This window comes from Panicum virgatum, chromosome 8K, assembly GCF_016808335.1.
Source record: "Panicum virgatum strain AP13 chromosome 8K, P.virgatum_v5, whole genome shotgun sequence".
Lineage (NCBI taxonomy): Eukaryota > Viridiplantae > Streptophyta > Magnoliopsida > Poales > Poaceae > Panicum > Panicum virgatum.
In genome coordinates this window covers 13,371,215-13,398,152 of record NC_053143.1, presented here as the reverse complement: position 1 = coordinate 13,398,152, position 26,938 = coordinate 13,371,215, and the positions used below count along the sequence as shown (strand labels likewise).

At 40.6% G+C, this 26,938-nt stretch overlaps 2 protein-coding genes across 2 annotated transcripts; both read right to left on the bottom strand.

Moving 5' to 3' along the window:
- Window positions 1–4,508: 4,508 nt before the first annotated feature.
- Window positions 4,509–4,889, bottom strand: LOC120645469. Its single transcript, XM_039922252.1, has one exon. It carries the CDS (start codon window positions 4,887–4,889, stop codon window positions 4,509–4,511), a length of 381 nt encoding a protein of 126 aa, XP_039778186.1.
- Window positions 4,890–19,799: 14,910 nt separating this feature from the next.
- LOC120646178 lies at window positions 19,800–20,503 on the bottom strand. The gene has a single exon (XM_039922870.1). It carries the CDS (start codon window positions 20,480–20,482, stop codon window positions 20,012–20,014), a length of 471 nt encoding a protein of 156 aa, XP_039778804.1. The 5' UTR covers window positions 20,483–20,503; the 3' UTR covers window positions 19,800–20,011.
- Window positions 20,504–26,938: the final 6,435 nt, after the last annotated feature.

Here is a 26,938-nt window from a genome sequence, read left to right as displayed (position 1 = left end):
TAATATTTGTTGGAGGTAAAACAATATGAAAAATCAAAATCTCCAAACACCGGAAGAGAACTAAATTACCTTCCCTAGTGACACTTATATATAGTAGATGCTATACACAAGTAAAATAATAATTCATTAAATCAAAGAGAAAATCAAATGACATAAATTTTAGATTGTTTCATTTGGTATTCCGTAGAATGTCATAATAAAAGATCGGGAACCCTTCGATGTGATCGATAGGATCGAAAGGGCAATGACTTTTTTTTTATTCTTACAAAGAAGAGTATTGTTTCCATTTACCTCGTAAAAATGTGTTATATATGACTTTGAGATGATGTAGTATTGTCTCCATATAAGGGTTGGAGTCCGCATCTTGTGTCCAAAGGATCCGGAGACAAGGACAAAGCACTAAGAATTGCTTTCCTTCTCGAGTCTTTCTCAAAGATATTGAAGCAGAAACTTTGCCACAAAGATATCTATTATAGAAAAAAAAGATTTGTTTGGTAAGGCTTACTCAAAGGTTTTGTGCCCACAGTCAGTGAAGTCTGTATACTTTTAGATTGCACAAGATTTTCTCTTGGTTCATCCATTAATACTAGAGGATGGATAATTGGTCCAGCGATACTCTTCGTAGATGGGAAAGTCCACATCAACTGCAGGTCAAAGGTGAAATTAAGTTTATGTTGATTGTGGAGAAAGAGTTTACCTTTAACATTCTTCGAGTCATAAATTTTCATAATAAACACAATTGTGTTGTTATCACTGGAAAGGAATAACCAAGAATTACAATAAGAGTTGTTGTGCGCAAGTTAGAGGACACCTTTATGGTTTTGATATATGGGCTTATAGATCTGGACCGTGATGGTTTGTAGATTCTTTGTACGTATATACAAGTATGAATCAAAGAATTGTGCTTTCGATAACTTATGGCTTTCTATACCTAGACTCATATGGTTGGGGGTGCACTCAAAAGATTTTCTTGAAGTAGGAAAAGAACCTCCAACCCAAAATTTATCTAGTGCTGATTGTAAGATAATTCAAGACTTCTGGTCATTACTACCTTGTGGCAGAGTGTCAGCGGAGATAGCTAAAATGCTGCAGCATAGGTTTTGCTGGTATATCCACAGTAAATACAATACTGGTAATATTGAGGTGTACTTAACCGAAAAAATTATAGCAACTCAACAAGAAGAGGGATCACCAGTAGCCCAGCGACAGCAGAGGCGGAGGCCGAGGCAGCAGAAATAGAGGCGGGAGGTAGAGGCGGCAGAAACAGAGGTAGAGATAAATGTGGCAGAGGCAGAGGTAGAGGCATAAGCGTTAAGGTCAGAGTCAAATCCCGACCGAGAAGTGAGAGTCAAAGCCCGATTATTGAGAAGTGATATATTCATGTGGGTGTCAAATTCAAATCAAACGCTTATCAAGATGCAATGCTTAAAAAGATGCCTCAACAAATGTTGAGTGAAGTTTCCTAATGCAAAATGCATATAAAATTCACACTTCTCAAAAAAAGACCTTGTGTAGATGGAGAGCTGATGTTATTTATGAATTTTATGATTGTGCTGATCACGGACCCACTAAAAGGCTCTAGTGGGCTATTGGAGCCGCAGGTCCCGCCGCCACCCAACATTGCGACCGTGCCGCCGATGATAGGGACGATGGAATGACGAGTATCATAAATGGGCCTTGTACATGGTGGCCCAGTGGGCTTGCTGAATTATCGGGCCTTAGACTTTTTTTCTTGTGTATATGGATAGTTTGACAAACTAATAAAATTCTTCAATTCGTACGTGCGCTGGCCCATACAAGCTAATATTTTCACGAGAGAATGCATTTCTACTAGATCAAAAAAGCAATAACTATTGGCAAATATTATTATCATATACTTCCTACGTTTCAAATTATAGGTCGTTTAACCTTTTTTAGCCCCAAGTTTGACCACTCGTCCTATTAAAAAATTTGTGCAAAATATTGTTTCTTTTGTTGTGACTTGCTTTATCAAAAGCAATATAAGTTCTTCGAGAATAACTTAAATTTGACTATATTTCTATAAATTTTTTGAATAAGATGAGTGGTTAAACTTGGGATTAAAAAAGTTAAACGACCTATAATTTGGAACAGATGGAGTAATAAGCTAGAGATCTTTATAGGCCGAAACATCATCTATGTTTTGCACACTCAGCCCTTAAAGGCTCCCATTCTGACTCAGACGCATAAGAATATGGTTCCCTTCGATTGGCTAAAGAGACCCGAGTTCACCAAACAGACTTCCATACGTCCTCCAGCTTTTCGTTGGTAAGACTACGACATCCACAAGAAATTCTGCCAGAGCTCATGGAACAAACATTATAGCTGAGCATCGTAGAAACCATGATCCATCTACTAAGTTGCAAGGATATCCATTTTCTATCTTTTTTCAATGTTGTTTCTGTGGTCAACAGTAAGATGCTCCCTTGAAACTTGCAGCGCTGTAGATAGGATACCGTGGCACTGTGCCTCTGGTCAATAGATGGTACAAATTCGGTTCAGGGGTTCTTCTCTGCACGTAAATCTGATCTACACATGATTTTACACTTAACATACGGTCTACTGAGAAGATTGAGAAACCAGCTAAACTAACTAATAATTTGAAACGAACCATACCACATGACATAGAAAACGACAACGTACAAATAGTAAGTAATAGCTTCTTAGGCGATCATAGTACTATAGTAAAATAATTGATCTTCATTAAGAGTTCACTTTAATTTAATTTGCACCAGTTAAATGTTCTACAGTACTCTAGCACTCCAATAAATTCTTGTGTAGGGCATATATAGCTTGTTTTTATTTGTGGTCAACCTTCTCACAGCTAGTCGATTAATTTCTTTCACATTCTTGATTCTTTGCTTGTACCCAACAAAAAAGTTAACTCTATATCTTGGAAGCATTCATGTAAAAACAGGAGACCACAAATTGGGGAAGAGCTTGGGAAACAATTAAAGTTTTGTCAGGAATAAAATGGCTCGACTTATGCGTCATGTACATGTATATATGGTTTCCTAGACATGAAAATCATTGCAATATTATTGAAAGGGTAAAGTCCGTTTTTCAACGCTGAAATTGTCCGATTTTGGCTACGAGGTAAAACAAGAGACAAGGAATCTATTTTGGCTAGATGTGATACATTCACTACTACAGAACAGGCCTTTATTCCAGGCCATTTGTCCCGGCTGCCTTTGGGCCCGGGACAAAAGGTGACTTTTGTCCCGATCCAACGGCTAGCCGGGACAGCCGGGGGGATAGGGGCCTTTTGTCCCGGGTGGAGGCACCAACCGGGACAAAAGGTCCCCTTTTGTCCCGGTTGGTGGCTCCACCCGGGACAAAAGGCCTAACCCTTTTGTCCCGGTTGGTAACACCAACCCGGACTAAAGGGTGACCCTTTTGTCCCGATTGGTGGCTCCACCCGGGACAAAAGGCCTCATTTTGTCCCGGTTGGTGTTACCAACCCGGACAAAAGACCCCTCCACGTGATAGTTCAAAAGAAAGTTATTCTATACTGAGTCACATGTATTACTTAGGTGAGTTGGCAAGGAAACCATACGCTAGGCAAGAGGTCTTAGGATCGAGGCTTTTGTCCCGGAAGCCATGTCCTGGTTCCAAAACCGGGGCAAAAGCCAGTTTGGAACCGGGACAAAAGGCCGAATATGTAGTAGTGATTAGACATAATGGAATTTGAATTATAAAATTTGAAAAATGAGTAGAATTCAAATTTTTTTGAATTTTTAGGTCAAATAAACCTTTTGCTGAAAATGCATTAAAAATATGATCATTCATAATTTTTTACTTAATTTAAAAAATTATTTTTTTATTGGTCCAAGTTTTGTTGAGAGTTATTGAATTCCTTCACAATGCTCAAATTTGAATCAAGCTTGATTCCTCAAATTTCTAATTTGTGGATTTTCTATAGAACTTGGGCCAATAAAAAATAATTTGTTAAAATAAATATAAAAGTACGAGTTATCATTTTTAGTACATTTTTAATCAAAGTTTCAGGTTGCTTAAAAATTCAAGGAATTTTGAATTCTACCTACTTTTAAAATTATATAATTCAAATTCCTTTATGTCTAATGTAGCACATCTAGTTAAAATAGATTCCTTGTCTCTTGTTCTACCTCCTAGCAAAATATTACAATTTTTAGACAATATTAACTATGCTTTCTCCATTATTTAATTGAGAGAGGTGTGAAATCCTAGAGATTCGGAAATTATACTGTAGCAAAATCGCCTTAGGCTGATGCTAGGGTTGTTTTCGAATGGTTTCGTCAGTTGGAGGTGTAGGATGTCCGGTTTCGTAGTTCAAAGACCAAAAACAGACGATTATGATAGTTCAAGATTGAAAAATAGATTTTACCATTATTTAAAAGACCCAGTAAATCAAATGACAAGCATATTATTGGATAATAGGTATCAATATGTATATTGAACAGCAATATTATTGATGTCTTCGTTCTGCTTTCTTTTCTGCAACCAAAGCCTCAGGTGTCACACTTGGGGCTCTTGGCAAAATTACCAATGGGGAACGACTTCGATATCGGGCCAGCAAAGAAGTTGAGCTGGTCGTCGGTGCGAGTGACCTGTGTGACGCTAATCCATACCAACATCATCTCCACCTTTACTCCCTCCAAACCACGGATCGACTGAACCTGGATGTTCCCAGCAATGCGGCTACTGTATTTGATTTGCATGTTGGCAGCATGGATGTTGCAGTCCCCCTGGAGGTACACCTCGAAGGAGCCATCTGGGCGAAGGACATACCCAGTTACACCTTCTGGGAGGACACCCCGGGTCAAATTGTATTGCTCGAGCATATCATACGCTGTCTGTGTTGATGAGTTTGCTGGCGGAGGTGCAGCCATCGGTGGCGCTGCGGTCGGCGGAGTTGTTGGAGGTGATGTCAAGGAGGTACCTGAGGCAATGGATGGAGAGGCCACAATTGTGGGAACAAAAAGAAGGGGCAGAAGGAGGTGGAGATTGTGCTTGGCCATAGCTGGTGCTTGGGACACAAGGAGATAGAGACTAGCAAAGGGGAGGGCCCCTCTTTATAAAGATAGTTTGAAGTGATCAAAGATTCATAGGTACAGTGAGAAATTTAAGAATATAGGGCTAATTAATTTTATGTGTCTTTCGGCTATCACAATGACATATGGGGTCACTCTGAATCGTGAGTGGGGAAACTTAGTATCAATCCAAAGCACTCAAATTTTAATAAAATGCTCTGAAACATCCCGAGATGACGTGATAGATAAAATTGATGTGACATTTAACAATACCAAATTAGAGTCACACAGGATCAGAGTATTTTGCAGACAGCTAATAATCATAAAAAAAAGAGGCGTATTTCATGAGAACATATATAGTAGTTAATAACTACATGCCAAAAATTAGAGACATACTTGATCAATGTGATTTGGTTACTCTATATCTTTATTGCTGGTAGTGCCTCACAAACCCGTACCGGAATGCTAAAATTCGTGCCCGCACCTGCGTCTGTAACCAGCTACGGTGAGAAAAAGGCGCTCGTACCCACTATCCGCGAATACCCACATACCTGCATGCACGCCCGTGTACCCGCAAGCTTTAGAACATCAAGCACACAAGCACATTTTAATAGTATGTAAATATTAATATAGCAATGAAAGCACCTCTATATCTCAGCACTAATAATTTATAGCCCAACAAGCAACATGTCAACACCATTTATATGAGGAAACAAATAAGCCTGAGCAAATAAATGAAATAGTTTCATACATGATACATCACAAGAGTCATTGTTTGCGTATTTGTGGATTTGGGTATCAATTTTCAAACCCATTAAAAAATACCAATTGGGTTTAGAGTTGTACCCGCGCCCGTGCCCGCTAGCACAAACTCGGACCTATATTCTATATCGGGTATCGTATCCGCAGGTACGCGGATATTTTATACCCGTTGTCATCTCTAAGTGCAATATAATATTGAGACGACTCATTTGGCAAAGCTACAATGGTTTATATTTTAACTTGTATCCTCATAATTTCTTTGTTCATTATTTGTGACTTGCTAGAACAAAGGAATGTTTTGAGGAGTATTACAAGAACAACTCTACAATTGTGCAAGTTATCTTATAGTCCTTAATTAAGACGACTCGAGAATGTTGCTCCAAGATACTGGCAACTCCGTCTCTCTCTCTCTCATAAAAACCTTGCATGCCATTATTGAATAAGACAAGCTACGAGACAGTTGACTTATGTGAATAGGACCACGAGAGATTCAAGTATTACTATATAATAATTGACTCATTTACCTCGCTCCCTTGTTTCTTTTTAAAAGAAAGGACTTCTCTAGTTCAATGACTTGTTTCTTTTTTTTCACTTTTTGGAATCACAATAAGATTTTTTTCGTTTCAGATGTGCTAGACCGCTATATCAGTAGAAGCCCTTATTTCAATCATGTAAATAAACATATAGGGTCCGTTTGGTTCAGCTGTGAACCGGCTGTGGCCACTACTACAGAATAGGCCTTCGTTCCAGGCTATTTGTCCCGGCAGCCTTTGGGCCCAGGACAATAGGTGGCTTTTGTCCCGGGTCCAACGGCTAGCCGGGTCAACGGGGGGCCAATGCCTTTTGTTCCGGTTGGAGACACCAACCGGGACAAAATGGTGCCCTTTTGTCCCGGTTGGTGGATCCAACCGAGACAAAAGGCCCGCGTACCCTTTTGTCCCGGTTGGAACCACCAACCGGGACAAAAGGCCCCCATTTTGTCCCGGTTGGTGTCTCCAACCGGGACAAAAGGCCTTGGCCCCCCTTATCCCCTTCCCTCTCTCCCGCCCGAGCCATTCAGCTCACTTGTTTCTTGCTGTTCTCGGCTCGGGAGGGAGGAGTTCTTGCTCATTTCTTCACCACATTTGTGAAGATCTTTGATTCCCCGTCCATCCATCGGCGCTTAAGGTTTGGGGCTTGTTTTTCTCTTCTTCCTTGGCTTGTATAGCTCATTTCATGCTTTAGAAATAGAGAAAATGTGTAGCTAGCTCATTTCTTGGACATTTAGCTAGATTGCATATATAGGTGTGATTTTCTTTTAGATTTAGATGAGTATGCGGATAGTAGAAATTTTTAGAATGAGTGTAGACACTTCATGTGATGTACTTGTATACATGACCATATTGTGGATAGTTGATTTTTGTATTCATGAATGAATTAATGAAATGAGTATATTAGAATTTTTTGTAATATGAATGGATTATTCTGATACTCTAGTGATGTATTTATTCAGGCTCACATTGAAACCATCTAGAAGCTAAAAAATCTTTATTTCGAAACAAGTATACGTCGTTAATCTCCATCCAACGGTGATGGCACTACCTTTCGGGAATACACGATGCGCTATAAGCACGTCGCGAATCGGTTGGTCGCATCAGCAGCACTTTCGATTGATAAGAAGACAGCATTTGACGCAGTCAGCATGGCCGTTGTTGTACTGAGAGCATATCAACAAGCATGATGCCTGTGCCAAGTGTTGTGCCTATTAATCGTAAATGTTGGTGCTGCGACTGGCCGATTGGTGACATCCTTGTACCGCACCGTGTCCCCCTGAAAGGCAGTGTCATCACCGCAGGGTTGAGGTTACTGACATATACATTTTTAGAAATAAAGGTTTATTTTTCTTCTAGAGGGTTTCTAGATATTGAAAAGAGTGTACTCCTGGAACTGAAGGGTGTCAAAGTAATTAGAAGTTATAGAGAATTCTTTCAATTAATTAGAGATTTCTTGAGGATTAATGATACATTTTGTCTTTTTTATATGATTTCATTGTTATTTGCAAGAGTTATTAATCTGATCATTGTAATTGTAATAGTAAATAATTTTTGCATTGTAATGGTAAGAATTTATAATTTTGTGGAAAATAAAGGTATTTTTCAGTAAAATATGGCTTCAGCAGCTGGAGAGAGTGGCGCCGGTGGGGGTGATCGGTGTCCTTCTGGAGAGAAGGGCACAACTCGAGTAGGTCGTCGGTCCAAAAAACCTAGTGCTTTTCATAGGGCAGCGCTCCGTTATTTGGCAAAAGAATATAGAGAATGCATGGCAAGGGGCCAGGAACCTCCGTTTGATCTTGAGGATTTATTGCGGCGTTACGGTTCGTCACCACCAAACTCGGAGGTTTCAGCTCCGCCATCTTCTTCTGCGCCAGCAAGAAATCCGTTAGAGCAATCTGCGTTCCAACGCAAGGATGGTTGAAAACCTATGTGTTGTTGACCGAATTTTTAAATTTCATGTATAGTACTCCTTTGTTAAGTTCTGTAATGAATTAAGTACTCCTTTTAATTAATCAAGATGTATGATGGATATTGCATATCTTTTAATTATTCATGTTATGTTACATTTAGTTTAATTTAGGTTTGATATATTTTATTTATTCGATACGTGTAAAGAATTCAAATCGATTTATTTAAAATGCAGATGAACCGGCAATGGATGTACAATGCTGACCGACGTTCGAAAGAATTCATTGATGGCCTGTATTATTTTTTGTCTGTGGCTGAGGCAAACAAGCAGAATGGTTTTATGTGCTGCCCGTGTGTTTATTGCAACAATAACAAGAATTACTCATCTTCAAGAATCCTACACAGCCACATTTTCGCAAATGGTTTCATGGAGAAGTATGTTTGTTGGACGAAGCACGGAGAACAGGGGGTTACCATGGAAGACAATGAAGAAGAAGATTTTGACGACCACTTTCCCGGGAATGCTGGAATCGGTGCATTCGATGACGATATTCCCATGGAAGAGCCCGAAGTAGATGTAGCAGAAAATGATCCCAGCGACGATCTGGGGCAGGCATTGCACAATGTGCAGGCAGACTGTGAGAGTGAAATGGAGAGGTTGAAGTTCCAGAAGTTGTTAGAGGACCACCATAAGTTGTTGTACCCAGATTGTCAAAATGGATTTAAGAAACTTGGCACCACCTTGGAGTTGTTGCAATGGAAGGCGACAAATGGTGTATCCGACAAGGGATTTGGTGAATTACTCAAACTTGTTTAAAAAATGGTTCCTAAGGACAATGAATTGCCTGCCACAACGTATGAAGCCAAACAACTTGTTTGCCTTTTAGGACTGGAAGTGCAAAAGATACATGCATGCCCCAACGACTGCATCCTCTACCGAGGCGAGTACGAGAATTTGGATGCATGTCCCGTATGCAGTGCATTGCGTTACAAGATTAGAAAAGATGATCCTGGAGATGTCGAGGGGGAGCCTCCCCGGAAGAGAGTTCCTGCGAAGGTCATGTGGTATTCGCCTATAATACCACGTTTGAAGCGTCTGTTTAGAAATAAAGATAATGCTAAGTTGATGCGATGGCACAAAGAGGAACGCAAGAAAGACTCGATGTTGAGACACCCCGCTGATGGGTCGCAGTGGAGAAAAATAGAAAGAACGTACCCTGAATTTGATTTGGATGCGAGAAACATAAGGTTCGGTTTGAGTACGGATGGCATGAATCCTTTTGGTGAGATGAGCAGTGGTCATAGCACTTGGCCTGTGACTCTTTGTCTGTACAATCTTCCACCATGGCTCTGCATGAAACGAAAGTTTATCATGATGCCAGTGCTTATCCCGGGTCCAAAGCAGCCCGGAAATGACATTGATGTGTACCTAAGGCCATTGGTCGAAGAACTCTTATTGCTCTGGGGCGATGAAGGTGTACGGATGTGGGATGAATACAAACAGGAAAACTTCAACCTACGAGCATTGCTGTTCATAACGATCAATGACTGGCCTGCTCTTAGTAACTTGTCAGGACATTCGAACAAGGGATACAAAGCATGCACACACTGTTTAGATGATACCGATAATATATGGTTGACTCACTGTAAGAAGGTTGTATACATGGGTCATCGTCGGTTTCTTCCCATCAGGCATGCAGTATGAAAGAAGGGCAAGCATTTCAAAGGCCAAGCGGACCACCGAACAAAACTGATGCACCGTAGTGGTAAAGACGTCTTCAACATGGTAAAAGATCTAGAAGTTATTTTTGGAAAGGGATTTGGTAGCCAACCTGTTCCGAACAAAAACGGAATGGCGCCCATGTGGAAGAAGAAATCTATATTTTGGGAGCTACCATATTGGGAAGTCTTAGATGTTCGTCATGCAATTGATGTGATGCACCTCACGAAGAATTTTTGCGTCAACCTGATAGCATTCTTGGGAGTGTACGGAAAGACAAAAGATACAGTAGAAGCACGTCAAGAATTGCAACGTATGGAAGAACGAGATGCCTTACATCCACAACAGCGAGATAATGGACGACAATACTTAAGTCCTGCCAGCTATACTCTTAGCAAGGAAGAGAAATAAACCATGTTTGACTGCTTGAGCAGTATAAAGGTTCCATCTGGATACTCATCCAATATAAAAGGAATCTTAAATTTGGCAGAGAAGAAATTTACAAATGTCAAGTCCCATGACTGCCATGTGCTTATGACCGAACTTCTTCCGGTTGTGCTGCGGGGGATTCTGCCTGATAACGTCCGGTTAACCATCGTGAAGATATGTGCCTTCCTCAACGCAGTTTCTCAGAAGATAATTGACCCGGAGATTTTGATAAAGCTACAAAATGAAGTGGTGCAATGTCTTGTTGGCTTTGAGCTGATATTTCCACCATCTTTCTTCAACATCATGACACATCTTCTAGTGCACCTTGTCAAAGAGATTGATATCCTCGGACCAGTATTTCTACACAACATGTTCCCATTCGAAAGGTTCATGGGGGTACTCAAGAAATGTGTTCGTAATAGAGCTCGTCCAGAAGGAAGCATCGCCAGTGCCTACGGAACTGAGGAGGTCATTGACTTTTGTGTTGACTTTATTGATGACCTTAAACCGATTGGAGTCCCTGAATCGTGATATGAGGGGAGACTAACTGGAAAGGGTACATTAGGAAAGAAATCTTATGTCTGCACAGATGATTTCTCATTCAAGAAAGCGCATTATACGGTTCTTCAACAATCATCCTTGGTTGACCCATATATCGAGGAACACAAGAAAATTCTGCTCTCCAATTTCCCGGAAAAGTCTGAGGCATGGATTACACGTGAGCACATGAACACTTTCTGCAGCTGGTTGCGGAAGCATCTAATGCATAACATGGATATAAGTGAACAACTGTTCTTATTGGCTAGGGGACCATCTTGGAATATCTTAACATACCAAGGGTACGAGATAAATGGAAACACATTTTATACGATAGCCCAAGATAAAAAGAGTACCAACCAAAATAGCGGTGTTCGTATGGATGCCACAGACAATAATGGAAAAAAAGACACATATTACGGCTACATTGAAGAGATATGAGAGCTGGATTATGGTCCCAATTTCAAGGTGCCTCTATTTCGTTGCCAATGGGTTAAGCTATCTGGAGGAGGGGTAACAAAAGATGAGTATGGGATGATAATAGTTGATCTCAACAATCTTGGGTATAGAGACGAGCCATTTGTCCTAGCCCAGGATGTCGCTCAGGTTTTCTACATTAAGGACATGTCCAGCAAGCCAAAGAAGGGGATAAACAAGCAAAAGGATGAGCCTAAGCGACACATAGTTCTATCAGGAAAGAGAAACATCGTTAGAGTGGAGGACAAGACAGACTTTTCAGAAGAATATAATAATTTTGTTGTCATTCCACCTTTCGAAGTAAATGCTGATCCATGCATCCTGCTAGCCAATGATGATGCTCCATACTTGCGCCGTGATCATAATCAAGGGACACTTGTGAAGAGAAAGTCTGTTACCGCTAATCCTTCATGTACTTGAATCATTTTATATTATTGTATAAAAACATAATCGCAATTCGAATACTTTTATTATATATGTATTGTACAATTATACTTTATGTGTTATATATATTATTATATATATTTTTCACTTAATTACTAGACTCAATTATAATTTTCATTCAATAATGGATTACTCAACTAATTTTATTTATTTCATGAAATTACATTCACATTAACACACTATACTCTCTCACTAACACACACAATCTCACTAACACACACTATCTCTCAAACTCACACACTACTCATTAATATCATGAAATTGCTTAATTTTATCTAAAATTCACTTTTTAAACGTTAATATCGTGATAGAATCCACTTTCTATCGAAAAGCAATAGTTTGAAAAAAAATTTCACCTAATATATTTTTGCATGGTCAAAATAACAAATATGATTTCAAAAAAGTTAGATATTTCATTGACCCAATCACTTGAATGAAAATTAATTATTTTTGTTGCGTTTATCAAGTTTATATAGAGATAAGAAATTTTGTTCCATAATTTTTGGAATCATAATTTTATTAACTGAATTAACAAATGAAAGCCAATTTTAAAAGAGAAGTAAAAAGAAACAAAAACAAACACAACATTAGGCGGGAACGAGGGAAAACGGGCCCCTTTTGTCCCGGGTGGTAGATCCACCCGGGACTAAAGGTGGGCCGCGGGCTGGGAATTTTCTCGGCCCGCCCAAAAACACATTTTGTCCCGGGTGAAGCCACCACCCGTGACAAAAGGTCCTTTTGTCCCGGGTTGTGGCTTCACCCGGGACAAAAGGCCCCCCCATATATTTCCTTCCTCCCTCCTTCGCCCTTCCCCCAAACACTTGTTTCTTTTGGTGCCGCCGCCGTCCCCTGCTCCCCCCACCGCGCGAGCCCAACATCCCCGAGCACCGCCGCCGTCGACGTCGCCGCCCAGAGCCCCGCCGCGTGAGCCCAACGTCACCGAGCGCCGTCGTCCCTGCGAGCGCCGCCGCCGTTGACGTCCGCCATCCCGGCCCCGGCCCCGTGCCACCTCGGCTTCGCCGCCCCGGCCTCCACTCCGCGCGCACGCCCTCGTCTTCGCCGCCCCCGGCGGCCTCCACTGCACACCGCCGCACTGCCACCCTCTCCGCTGCGCGCCACCGCGCCATCAGCTCCCCGCCTCGTCGTCCAGGGCCGTGCCGCGCCCCTAGGTTTCCCTGCCGCCCTGTGTGAGTAGTGTGGTCGGCCGCATTTTCTTTTTTCTTTTCAAATTTTATGTTTATGTAGAATTCAATTATCATGTGTGACTAGTGTTAATTTAATTTATTATATATTAAGTAGAATTCAATTATTAGAATTAGGTGCAAATTTTGTGCAAATGTTATTAGAATTCAATTTTGGATATATTATTAGAATTCAATTATAGATATATTAGTAGAATTCAATTATGGAAATATTATTAGAATTCAATTTTGGAAATATTATTAGAATTTAATAAAGGAAATATTATTAGAATTCAATTTTGGATATATTATTAGAATTCAATTTTGGATATATTATTAGCAACAAATTATGGATATATTATTAGAGAGAATTTCTAGAGAAATAGAGAAGGAAATATAGAATTAGAGAGAATTTCTATTATGATGTATTCATTATTTAATTATGTCATTCAAAAACTTTAATTCATCATGTATTTATTATTTTTTATGTCATTCAAAGAGTTCAATTTATCATGTATTTATTCTTTAATTATGTCTCGAGCTCGCAAACTCGCGCTAACACACAAACCTTTCCGATAGTTTCCGATAGTTTCCGATCGTTACCGATCCCGACCAAATCGTTTCCGATAGTTTCCGATCGTTACCGATCCCGACCGAATCGCTTCCGATAGTTTCCTATCGTTACCGATACCGACCGAATCATTTCCGATCATTACCGATACTGATCGAATCGTTTCAGATAGTTTCCGATCGTTACCGATCTAAATATGTGGATTATTTAGATAATTTTTTAAGGGTTTTATTTGTATTCATATTTTAGTTACAATGGACCCGCGACACACAGACGTGGAAGACGAACAGTTCCTGTTGAATATGATTGGCGAAGGTCAAGGAGATGTCGCTGAACAAGCTGATGATGGCAGCAATACCGACATATATTTGAATATGTCCGGTGATGGAATTGAGGCACCATCTATTCAGGATGACGCTGCTGCTGAACAAAGTGCTAATGTACATATCACAACTATACTTATTTGTAGTGACAATCATATTTTCATCCGAATCTATATGAATACTATGAATGTTTTTTTTATAGCCGTCTGGATCATCGTCGCAGCAGAAAAAGACGAAGCGAGGCCCAACAAAAAAACTAGAAGGGCGGTTCATTATAACGGAAGTTGGTCCAGATAGCGAACCGATCACTCCAGAAGCTGCCGCCAAAAAATTCATAAGACAATCCGGATGTATTGTCAGGGACCACATCCCGATCAGCTTCAGGCTCTGGAAAGCTTCCAATCTAAGCGAGGAACGGGATGCGGTACCCGAAAGAGAAAAAGAATGGTGCTGGCGGGAGCTTAAGAAAAACTTCACGGTTCCAGCTGAATCCGAAGAGATATGCAAGCGCTGGACCCTGAGTAAGATGGCCGAACAGCTGCGATCATTCAAGAAAATTTTGACGAAGAAATATATCAAGACCGGGACCACACCCGTATTTACCGGCGAGCTCGAAAAGCTCAGGGGTCACTGGGATGCATTTGTGGAATACAAGTCTTCAGAGCTTGGGCTTCAGAAGGTGCAGAAGGCCAAAGACAACGCCTCGAAGAAAGTGTACCATCACACTCTAGGCCAAGGAGGCTATAAGCTTGCAGTACCCAAATGGGAGAAGATGGAGCAGGATCTGCTTGACAGAGGCATCCAACCTGCGACCATGAACTGGCCTGAAAGGTCAAGGACCTGATTTTATGGTCACGGGGGAAGCTTGGACCCATTGACTGGTGACTGCATCTATGGGCCAAACATCCAGCGAGCAGCCCATGGACTACCGGAGGCCATACAAGCAGCGGCCGAGGGAACATTCCAGCCGGATAGAGAGAAGGACGAGCTGACTTACACCCTTGGGAATCCAGAGCATCCGGGCCGCACAAGAGGCAAAGGCGTGGTTCCGTGGAAGTATGGGTTCAGGGATTACATTGATTCATATAGAAGCCGGCAAAGAAGAAAGAATGATGAGCGGGAGCACTTGCGAAGTCTAGAGGAACGGCTCATGTCACACGATCAAAGACTGGAGGAAGAGGTTCAACGCCAAGTGGCCGTAGCAATGAGCCAGCAACAGCAAGCGCAAACGGTGCCTCCAGAGCCTAGTGTCGCAGCCGATCACCTGTCTCAGCGAAAAAGCAGCTGCGCTTCCACAGACGTCGCCGTCGCCGAGCCAACGGGGATCCAGGCCGCAGTTGAAGCGTCGGCCCCGCAGCGATTTCCAGTGGATGAGATCACCCACCGGACACCTTGTGACCTGCAGACTGCCGTTAAGAACTTAATGTTCAATGTTGCGTACGGTACCGCCATGCCAACCGAACCAGGCGACGTGTACCACGGGCTGCAAATTCCGCCTAGATACACAAGAGTTGGCGTGGAGCAGGTGTGCCAGGGTTGGGAGACGCTCGAGCTTGATATTCCTGGAGGCGATGGGGAGAGGACACTAGCAGAAGCCATTCATGGCTACATCCTATGGGATAAGCGCTACATTGTCCTAAATTTGGATGATCAAACACCAAGACCGGCATCTCAGCATGCCTCTCCAAGACCGGCATCTCCGCAAAATTCACCAAGGGCAGCACTGTCTCGGCAAGGTTCACCGGCACATTCTCCATCACCATCATCTCATGCGCCGATGAACACTCAAGCGTCACCGTCGCCTCCATGGTCACCCCCTCCGCCGCCGGCAAAGAAGGTAGCTGCACCGGCTAAGGAGCCTCCAAAGAAGAAGGAAAAGGAGAAGAAAACCAAGGAGGCTCCTATTAAACCCTGGGACATGAGCCTTGAAGAATGCGATCGGATAACTCAAGAAAGAGTTAAAGAGCACTTCAAGCCGAAGCCGGAGCCGGAGCCCGAGAAAGTGATAAATCCGATAGATTTGAAATTTTTTAAGGGAATGTGCGAAGCAAATAAGAGAAAATTCATTCCGAGAGACCCCCCCCCTTCAGACTACGAACGCACAATTATCAAAACTACTGAGAAAAAGAAGAGACAATCAAAGTCGTCGTCGTCCGACGTTCCACAGCTCGGAGCCCAAAAGAAACAATCAATAGAGCCTCTCGTAGTGGGACAGACGACGCAAGAACAAGACTTTGTTACATTTTTGAAAGAATCAAACCTGACGGCCGCTCAGATTGCAGGGGGAGAAGATATTCCAAAGGCCGATGTGGTAGTCAAATGGACGTTTGAGATCGGCAAAACTCTTGTACCCCCCGAAGTAGTGTCTGTGCTTCCAACGCAAATGTATAAGCTGCACCAGCACTACATGCGTGCGATGGCCGATTGCATCTTCATGCAGGGCGCAAAGATTAAAGATGATGATTTCTTATGGGGGGAGGCCATTATATGGATAAACTGGGAAGAAATTTACCAACAATCCCATCAGGAGGCCCTCGACATCTCTATGGTCGGCTTGTGGGTTCTGTAAGTATTTTACTCTCCTTACGTATTGTTTTGCATGATCTCAACATACTGATCTCTTGATTTATTCGGTATCATGTAGAATGGAGATACATACTTGTAGAAGAAAGGGATACTCTCACCTCGGCTTCATCGACCCAAATACTTGTAATTGGAGGCTTCTACGTGACAATTCCGATGAGATATTCCAAAACTTGTTCAAGTACATAAGCGTTCATCACAACAAGCAAATGATATTGTTTCCTTACAACTTTGCATGAGTGATTCCTTCCGTCTAACTCTTTCTATTCTGTAATCGAATTGTTTAAACCTTAACTACCAAGAACTGCCTCCGTATAATCTTGCAGTGAACACTTTGTCCTAATTGTCATAATTCCCGAGAAGAGCCTACTCGTGGTTATGGACTCATTGAGGAGACCTCCAGAACAATACGAAAATCTTCTTAACATGATGAAAAAGTAATTCTACCACTACTCCGTCGATGACCGATAATTTGAATCACTTTGTTGCTTGACTATAATTGTTCTAATCATGCACAGGGTTTGGAAAGAATTCGTTAAAAATCATCCAGGCAAATTTGACAAGGAATTGAAGATCAAGACAGATTTTCCGGTACGCACTTGGATGATTCGTTGCACGATTCATTAGTTTTATTATATATTCATGTAAATACCTGATAATTTCTTCTCTCTTAAAGTGTATGAGGCAGAAACCAGGCACTGTATTGTGCGCATACTATGTATGCGAGAACATCCATGGTCTGGTGGGTCCTCCAAAGGGCTGGACAGATTGGGAGGAGGAAGTAAGTAAAAAACTTGTTAATATCTGAACTCATATTTTAATTAGTCGAAATTAATTATCCTCTTTTTCCATAGGTCGGGGAGATGCGCGATAAACTCATACCGGAGGAAAAGATTATGGCGATTCAAAAACAATTCTCCGGATTTATTGTTGAGCAAGTCCTCGATCCAAAAGGCGAATTCTACTATGATGGAATATCTAATATTGACAATCACAGCAAATATGACAATATACGCGTATATATGTAATTAAGAACGAATATACCTATGTAAATATATATGTGTGTCTATGTATTAAATTTCTATTTATGAGTATGTATGTATTAATTTCCAAAAGGCGAATTCTACTATGTAATTAAGAACGAATATACCTATGCAAATATGATGGAGTATGTATGTATTATATATATAAGCACTCCAATAATATATATGTGTATATATATATTTATATAATATTGGTCCTAGACATTTTCATATGTAAAAGAATTCACATGTATAGATATGTGTATACATATATATATAAGAGAATTAATTTATATATGAAAACTATCTAGGACAAATATTATATAAGTAACTATATATATATGTATATATTAGTGGAGATCATACACACTGAATTCCAATACATAAGTTTAATTGAAATGCAAAAGTATAATTGAAATAGAAAAAGAATTGAGAAAAGAAAAACATGAAAAAAAAAGAGACCTTTTGTCCCGGTTGGTAACACCAACCGGGACAAAAGGGTGCACCAGCCACGTGGGCGCTGGCTGCACCTTTTCTCCCGGTTGGTGTTACCAACCGAGACAAAAGGTCCTCTTTTGTCCCGGTTGCCAAACCCGGGACAAAAGGGCACCCCCTTTTGTCCCGGACTGGCGTTCTCGGTTGGGAAACCGGGACAACAGCAGTTTCCCAACCGGGACAAATCAACGTTTTTGTAGTAGTGGGCTTTCAAAAAAAACCAACAGCTGAACCTAAGCCCCAGAATGCTCTGGCAGCTTTGTCCCAAAGCACCTTTCGTGTAGTGCAATTTTCACAACTCCTTCGGACCAGATTTCAACGGCTGTGAGATGAAGAAGTTGGGGCCCACTAGTCACTGAGAGAGGGAAAAAAATTAAGTGAAGAAGGATGTGGAAGACACGTGGGTCCCCTTAACAGTCTTCTAAAAAAGCCACAACTACCCAACCAAACGGCTTTTGACTTTCTCGCAGCCCATAGCTCACAGCAACTTTTCTACAGCCCATAGCCCACGACAGTTTTTCAAAAAGCTACAACTCAACCAAACACACCCATAGTTGGTTTGGTAACTATTGAGTTGGTCTTTTAGGTGGAGTATATACTGAGTTGATTGGATTGTTCCTTTTTTGTATGGTTTAGTTGAATAGTACTTAAAATACTTCCTCTTCTAATTGATGTCATTTTGGTAAAAATGTAGTCAAATTTTATATACCTTTACCAGATGCGCATAAAATTATTAATTCTTATGACACGCATGAAATGGTTTTAATAAATTTACCATGAAAAAATGAATCATTATGTTGTAAAAAAATCAATAAGGCAGTCTCCATGAAAGTTTCATAGGAGTATCATGAGCATTAAATTTTTATGTCACATCTGCAAATTTGCTAACATAGTAGAGTCATTATAAAAGGAGAGGAGAGGTTTCATGAAATAAGAGAGGAGTTTCATCACCATAACATTTCTCCAGCTTGGTCACCAAGTTTTCAATCTTGGTCACCATAACATTTCTCTAACATTTCAATTTAGGTCATTCGATCATTCCCCCATAGAGTTGTAGGACCCAACGCGGTGTGGCTGCATAGCTTGTTTAAGTTTATTGTTCTTGGTGGACCAATGAAGTGACGCTTCGTTTGCAATAATTGTTGGGCGTGTAGAATTGTTTAGATGGGATTGTATGTGAACTGAAAGGAGTTTATGGATTTGAATTTTGGAATTTCTCGCGTGCGTGATAGTGGACTGATGTTGGACACCACAGGTTAACATTTTGTCTGTGTTTTTACATGTTGTCGATGCGCATACGTGTGGAATTGTTTAGTCGAGAGCGTGGCCAGCCAGCAGCAGGAGTACTTTACAAGCTGGACTTTAGCATTATTGGGCTTTTACATTTAGATGGGCAAACATATATAGATGAGACTATGTCAGCCTTCTAGATCACTTTACTCTTGCTGTGTTTGCATAAGAAATTGACCACACAATATGGCCACTTGTACTCAACCACCATAATGTACGAGCAACTCTAAGAGACTCTCTATATCTTTTGTTATTGCTAGGAATAGAGATTTTGATAGAAAAATATCCTTCAACAGCTTTTCTAAGTGGTTATCCAAATTTTGCCATTCTCCATTCCTCGTTTCTAGCTAGCCAAAGATAGATAACGGAAATAGCTTTATAGAGTGTACTTAAGATATAAAAAAACTGTTGGAGAGTGGAAACATATAGAGAGCGAATTTTATGCAAAAGGTTCTTCGAATGATAATTTAGATAGTGAAATTTAGAAAAACTCTTGGAGATGCCCTAAGGGGAGAGCAAAAACACTTAGAGCTTGGTTACAAATAAGTCGATCTTGATGATTTTCTAACTTCGTTCTAGGATTTTCCTGACCACTGTCTGTAACCAATCCTATCAAGATTACATAACAAACACGCACGCGCAAATTAAATCAACAGGCACTAATGCTACAATCTGCAAATGCTTTTCTCTGCTATCGACAAAAGCCTCAACCGCACTGCGGGCTGTGGGCAAATGTGTCGACGGGGAACGACTTGGACAGCGGGCCGGCGGAGAACCGGAGCTGGTCGCCATCGCGGTCGACCTCCCTGACGCCGACCCACGCCAGGAGCACCTTCACCTTCACCCCCTCGACGCCGCTGATCGCCATGGGCTGGATGCTGCCGGCGACGCGGCTGCTGTACCGGACGCGCATGCTGCCGGCGCGGAAGCTGCAGTCCCCCGGGAGGTACACCTCGAAGGAGCCGTCCGGCCGGAGGACGTACCCCGTCACGCCCTCCGGCAGGATGCCCTGCGTGAAGTTGTAGCGCTCCAGCATCTCGTAGGCCGTCGGCTGCGGCGGCTCCGGCGAGGGAGCCGGGGTGGTGGTGTTGTCGGGAGAGGCAGCCACGGTGAGGGTGGCGAGGCAGAGAGCGATGGTCACGGCGAGGAGGGGGAGATGGTGCCTGCTGGCGGCCATGGCTGGTGGCTTCGTGCTAGCTTGTGGATTGTGATATCTTGTGCAAGTATGGATGGGCCAGGCTGTTGTATATAAAGACGCTTTTGGAGGTTAGGTGAAAATGTAGCCAGTCTATAACCAGACTGACAACTAAACCCAGAGTTACATATGAACTTGAATGTACAGCCTGGAATACTTTTGTATTTTCTGTCATAAAAAAAACTAGACACAAGCTCATTGGCAAGTAGTCAAAGTCTTTTTTTTTGCAATTACACGGTACAACTCTAACACTTAACACGCGCATTTGAATGTACAGGCTGAAACATTATGGTATTATTTATTTATATGTTGACAAATTCCATGAATAAAATGTATCACTTTTGTGAGCATTGGATTACAATCTAACATACAAAATTGGAGCATTTTATTTAACTACTGATTTTTTTTCTTAGACCAAAATATATACTACAAATCTCGTATATTTTTATTCTAGAAAATCTCACCCTAATTTAACATTTGTTTTTTCCTGGAATATTTTATTTCACCGCTAGAACATTATTTTCAAAGGCTCCAACATTACAAATCAAAATTAGAGTCGCGTATGAATGCAGTTATATTGCGAGCTGAGATTAGAGGTGCCCAAGTAATATATACATGTATATATGACAATGCAATTTATAACTATAGATGCAAACTCCAGATCAGCATGATATATGGAATTTGACTTCTATGTTTATTAAATGAATATGACCAAGAGTGATTTGCACTGCCAGAAAACAGCACATTCGCCACGAACGTTAGTACCGGTCGCACTTTCGACCGGTACTAACGTCTCAATTTAGTACCGGGCAAAAGCTACAGTGCCAATGGGAGCCCATTAGTACCGGCTGGTGGCTCCAGCCGGTACTAAATTGTGGCGCCGACAACGATGCACAACGTCTAGCGACCATTTAGTACCGGCTGGAGCCACCAGCCGGTACTAAATGGTGCCGAATTTTTTTAGTATCGGCTGGTGGCTCCAGCCGGCACTGACCTCTACATTTTATACTGGCTAGAGCCACCAGCCGGTACTAATGAGCCTACTATAAATCACCTTCTTCCTCCCCGAGCCTGAGCCAGCAGACACAGAACGAGCTCGAGCTTCTTCTTCTCCATGCCAAGTTAGAGAGGAGGTGCTGTCCCATTTTCTCAAGTTTTGTGGGGATTTCACTCATCCAAGTGCACCAAAGGTTTGCAACTTCATCATCTCTTGTTTGATGGTCTTCATTCTTTGTTTAATGCTCCATAGTTAGAAAATTTTTTGATTTTTAGAAATAGTAAGAATGAGCACAATTTCTTTGATTTATGCATGGATTTGAGATGTATAGAAATCATTACTTGAATTTGGAGAAGGTATATTGGATAGTTTCAATGTGGATAATTTATAGTGACTTTTCACAATTTTTTTCTAGTGGTATGCATGGTTAATTAGTTTGGTATTTATTATGCATTTAGTTATATTATTTTGACACTCTAATGATGAAATTATTCGGGCTCGTATGGAAACCATCGAGAAGTTTAAAAAAATCTTTGTTTCAGATCATGAATATGTCGTTAACCTTGATCCTGCGGTGAAAACACTGCTATTCAGGGCTAGCATCGATATCCACGATATGGTGTGGTATATATGAGGACGCGATGAAGGAGTACGGTCTTGGTCCCAATAATGAAATCCTCACCTTTGAGCGAGTTGAGAATGAAATTATCCGGACCAAGGCCGTACTCCTTCATCGGGTCCTATTGTATCGCACTGTGTCGTGGATATCAATACTAGCCCCGAATGCCAGTGTCATCACCGTAGGATCAAGGTTAACGACATAGACATGTTTCGAAATAAACATTTTTTTCTTCTTGATGGTTTTAGAGAAAGTGAGCCTGAAACAAAGCCACGAACATTGATTGCGAATCACTTATGGCGTGGAACGACGTGTCCGCATTGAACCAGTGGATCCAGCAGCGAAGAAATTCTTTCTATCCATGATGTGCCAACCAAAGCAAAAGGAATTGATGTTGGACTACGATCGCTCGATTACAAAATCATGGGAGAAGAAGAGTAATCGGAGGTACAACCAAGTCCCCCAGCTCGGCGAACAACCCAAACAAAGGGTTCCCGATCTCAAGGTCCTTTCAGAAGAGGATGCGGCACATGCAGAGTTTGTGGCTGAAACCGGGCTAACAAAAGCTTAGCTGGAAGGGAAAGAAAAAGTCCCAGTTCATGAAGGAGCAGGTAGAAAACCATTTGTACTGGAACAACCTCTTATGTGGCCAGAGTTGATTGACATGCTACCAATGAGAATGCGTGAGTTGCATAACTGGTACTTGAAATATTCTTCAGAGGGAAATATTATATTCGCTGCTCGCATTAAAGATAGCCATTTTAATCGGGGGATAGACGATGTATGGATTGAACTTGTAAATCTGTGGGATCTATACCATCAAGATGCTCTAGACAAGTCCCTCCTCAATACATTCTGCATGTAAGTGTTTCCTCTCTCATTTCTATACTCTCTAGCTATACTAAGTTTATGGTTTCTCATCCAATCCTCGTATTTCTAATCGAGTAGGATGAAGGTGCAAGAATGCCGAAAAAAAGGGATCTACAACATCGGCTTCATTGATCCACATGTCGTAAATGAAGAGTCGGTACGCAAATGGCCAAATCGCACCGCGAATATTATATTCGCGGCCATGGATAGGCAGCATGCTTGCACATTCATTCTATTGCTATACAATTTCAAGTGAGTCCTTTAACTTTTTACATCACTTCAATTTATTGTAAAAATTTAAGTGAGTCCTTTAATTAACTTCTTTTCTTCACTTCGATTTCAACAGTTTCCACTGGATCTTGCTCTCTATCGAGATCGATCGGTCTCGAGTTGTGGTATTCCACTCCTTTCGGAAACCAAAAGAAGAGTATCAATCTCTCATAGACATCCTTCAAAGTGCATGGGCTCAGTTTATCCGTAATCACATAGGAGTCGCGACACCGCCTTCTGATCTTTATATCAAAACTGACTTTCCGGTACGGATACATATCGCGTATCTAATGTGATTTCATTAAACGTCATGAATATTTCATAACCCACATCTATATATATAGTGTTTTAGACAGAAGCAAGGAACCAACCTATGTGGTTACTATGTATGTGAGCACATACAGTCTTTTTGCTCCTCCACCAAGAGGATGGCACAACAACAATTCGATGTACGTGTTACATTAATATATAACAATTTCTTTCATTTAATTCCATGCAGGTACTAATAGAAAATTTTGGTGTTTGCACTTGACAGATTTGGTATATGAAGGAGGACCTCATCGAACCGGAAAGAATAAAGGTAATTCAAGAATCACTCTGTGGATTCCTGCTAGATGAGGTCATAAATCGAAAAGGAGAATTTTATTCAGATCAAAAGATAAGCGTGGGTCGACTTGATAGAAACAACCGCGGGGGCGACCACTAGTATTATTCTCGTTTTTTATACTTGTTGGAAAAAACTAATCATTATGGCTACTTGTAAATATTTTTTTACTCCAAATTACTAGTATAAGTACTTGTAATTAATGAAGTGTCTATCAATAAAATATGTATATATAATTGCTTTTGTTTTGCGCGAACAATATATATGAATGCTAGATACCAATGCAAATATGCAAATGGCTACGAAATACGAATACTAATTAACTAAAACTAAAATAATAAGAGGAGAAACATAATTAAAAGGAACAAACCAAAATAACACTTAGTACCGGTTGGTTTTACCAACCGATACTAACCTGCCTCGCCAGGAGCTGCGACGTGGCAGACAGTTTACCAACTGGTACTAAACTACGCATTTTTGTACCGGTCAGCCTGGCCGGTACTAAATGCAAACGCGTTTAGTACCGATGGGGCGGTACCGGTCAGGAAACCGGTACAAACCGGGAGTTCCCGACCGGTACTAAAGGCCTCTTTTCTTGCCGTGTTGGATGTACATAAAACGCTTTCTTCAACCCCCCAGTATATTTGACCAAGGAAATATCACATTAGATCTTCATATTTATTGTGCATTATGGCATAGTTATTTAATAAGATACACTAGATTTCTATATTTGTTTTAGTGACCTTTGCTCGTGGGAATCTACACAGGGTATTGAGGGTGGCTTTTTAGGTCGAGCACCTAGTTTGAGGCCGGATTTTTATTTTCGGGCATGCTAGCGCCCGGATCGGACACGCCCAGACGTCCGTGTTAAGTGTAAAAGGAACGGAATGATTAGCTTCTCATTGATAGGATTGATTACATATTTATACAAGTTCAAAGGGCATGGTGTCCCTTGGGATTAGCCCTTTCGAGTTTGTCCTTTCGTGAGTTGGCCCTTTCGTGATGGCCCTTTCAAGAAAGGTAACCGCCTAATTAATCTAATTAATTATTATAGAAATTGATCACTAATCTATTTATTCATAACACTCCTCCTTGATCAATTTTCTTCTTCTTGTGGTCTTGTAATCAATTTGACCTTCTTGTGACCCTTGAGATAAACCCAAAGTCTTAGTCTAATAACACATTGACCTTATGGTCAATATGCTTCAAATATCATCTTCCAAAAAACCCCTGTGGGGAAAATAGATGATAAAGCATATACCTTTGCGCTGGCATTGTCTCATCAAAAACTTTATATGAAAAACCTCAAAGGGAAAACTCACATAAAGAAAAAAGTACAATGCATGTTATGTCTGAGTATCATCCACCAAAAACTCCATGGGAAAAATGAATGATATGACATGACCTTGTGTTGATATTGCCTCATTAAAAATTTTATATGAGAAACCCCAAAGGAAAAACTCATAGAAAGAAAATAGTGCAATATGACGTTTGCAACAAGTTACTATTTAGAGAGACTCTCCCCTGATACTTGCAAATATCAAATTAAATTCACACCAACGTACTCAACACATAAGAAATGATGAGTATGGTAGACTCTGTGAATATCTCAACGAGATTATCACATCACTTATTTTGCAAATGTTCGTATGTCCATATTACTTGTGGAGCAGAACCATCTTAGTGTAGAAATATTACACTAAGTGTAACTTATCTTCATCTACACAACACAAGTTACATTACCTTTATAGGTAAGGTAATGACTATTGATTCAATAGAATCGACACCACATAATTTCAATATGTGATCTATCATTCTGTCAAGTTATACACATTCATGTGAAGCCTTGTCAATACAATATCAGAATGATTAGTGGAATAGACCATTAAATATCTAATTATAGACTATTATAAAATGGTCTTTCTATATGTACATTAAGCCTTCCAATGATCTGAATTTTGGGATCTTAGAGATAACCAGAATCATTATATCCATATAATCGGATCATGGATTATACCAAAATCGCATGTGCTATTTGAGATATCAAAAGATGCTCTTAATTCCAATCTACCAATATTTGATTGGACTAGCGCTACTACTAGAAAGAAAATTTTTGCAAAAATAATATCCGGCCGGGAACTTTTGCAAGATATATTAGCGCATCAATAGCACGGAGATAATGAACCATATGTCCTATTATCTCATCTCAATTACTATGGCATACAATAATCTTTCTCCTTTTTAGAGATGGAACAACAATAGGATACCTTCATATTGAATCGCTCAATATGATCAGATATAGAAGTTTTGTACAAAATCTTGAGAGAAGATGCTTAGATCATAAACATAAATTATTGGTTTAGTCTGTATCTTCCAACTTAAACTCCGTCTTTGATTATCACGCGCTATCAATGTGTGTTCATTACTAATGGTGTCAAATTTATTGCCACCATATAAGACTATGAAGTCCAATCAAGGACATCAAAAATGAACACCCACGTGTAATCAACCTTGTATCCCTTAAGTTTAAAGAATGCACACAAAGTCGATTGTACCAAATTCGACTTAACTGCCTTAAGCCATATATCGACTTAAGAAATACATAATATATGTTGCATTTTATGTATGAGAGTTGGGTATGTGAATTCCTTTCCGGAAGCTTCACAAATATACCAAACCACGTGATTGTATAAATATATGCAATCACTACATCTATCAACTATCAACTGCAAAGATAGATGTTTTTGTATTGCCAATCAAAAGATAGTATCAAAAAAATTTAACAATTATTTAGGAGAATAATTTACACTAAAACTAAGTGTCTCGGCTTTGCGTAAATCCCATATGCTACTAGTCTTGCTTTGTATCTCACCACCATATTGTTCTGAATCCATTCTAGGATGAAAACACTTATGTATCCCACAGTAAAGATACCTTGAGATCTTAGCTCCATAGGCTAAACCATCTCTTTCTTGGTGAGCAAAACTATCTCTGTATGTACTACTTCATTCAACAAGTTCCAATAAGAGTATTCAAAACACTCTGTCATGGTCTTATTAATTGGATGACTTGGAATGT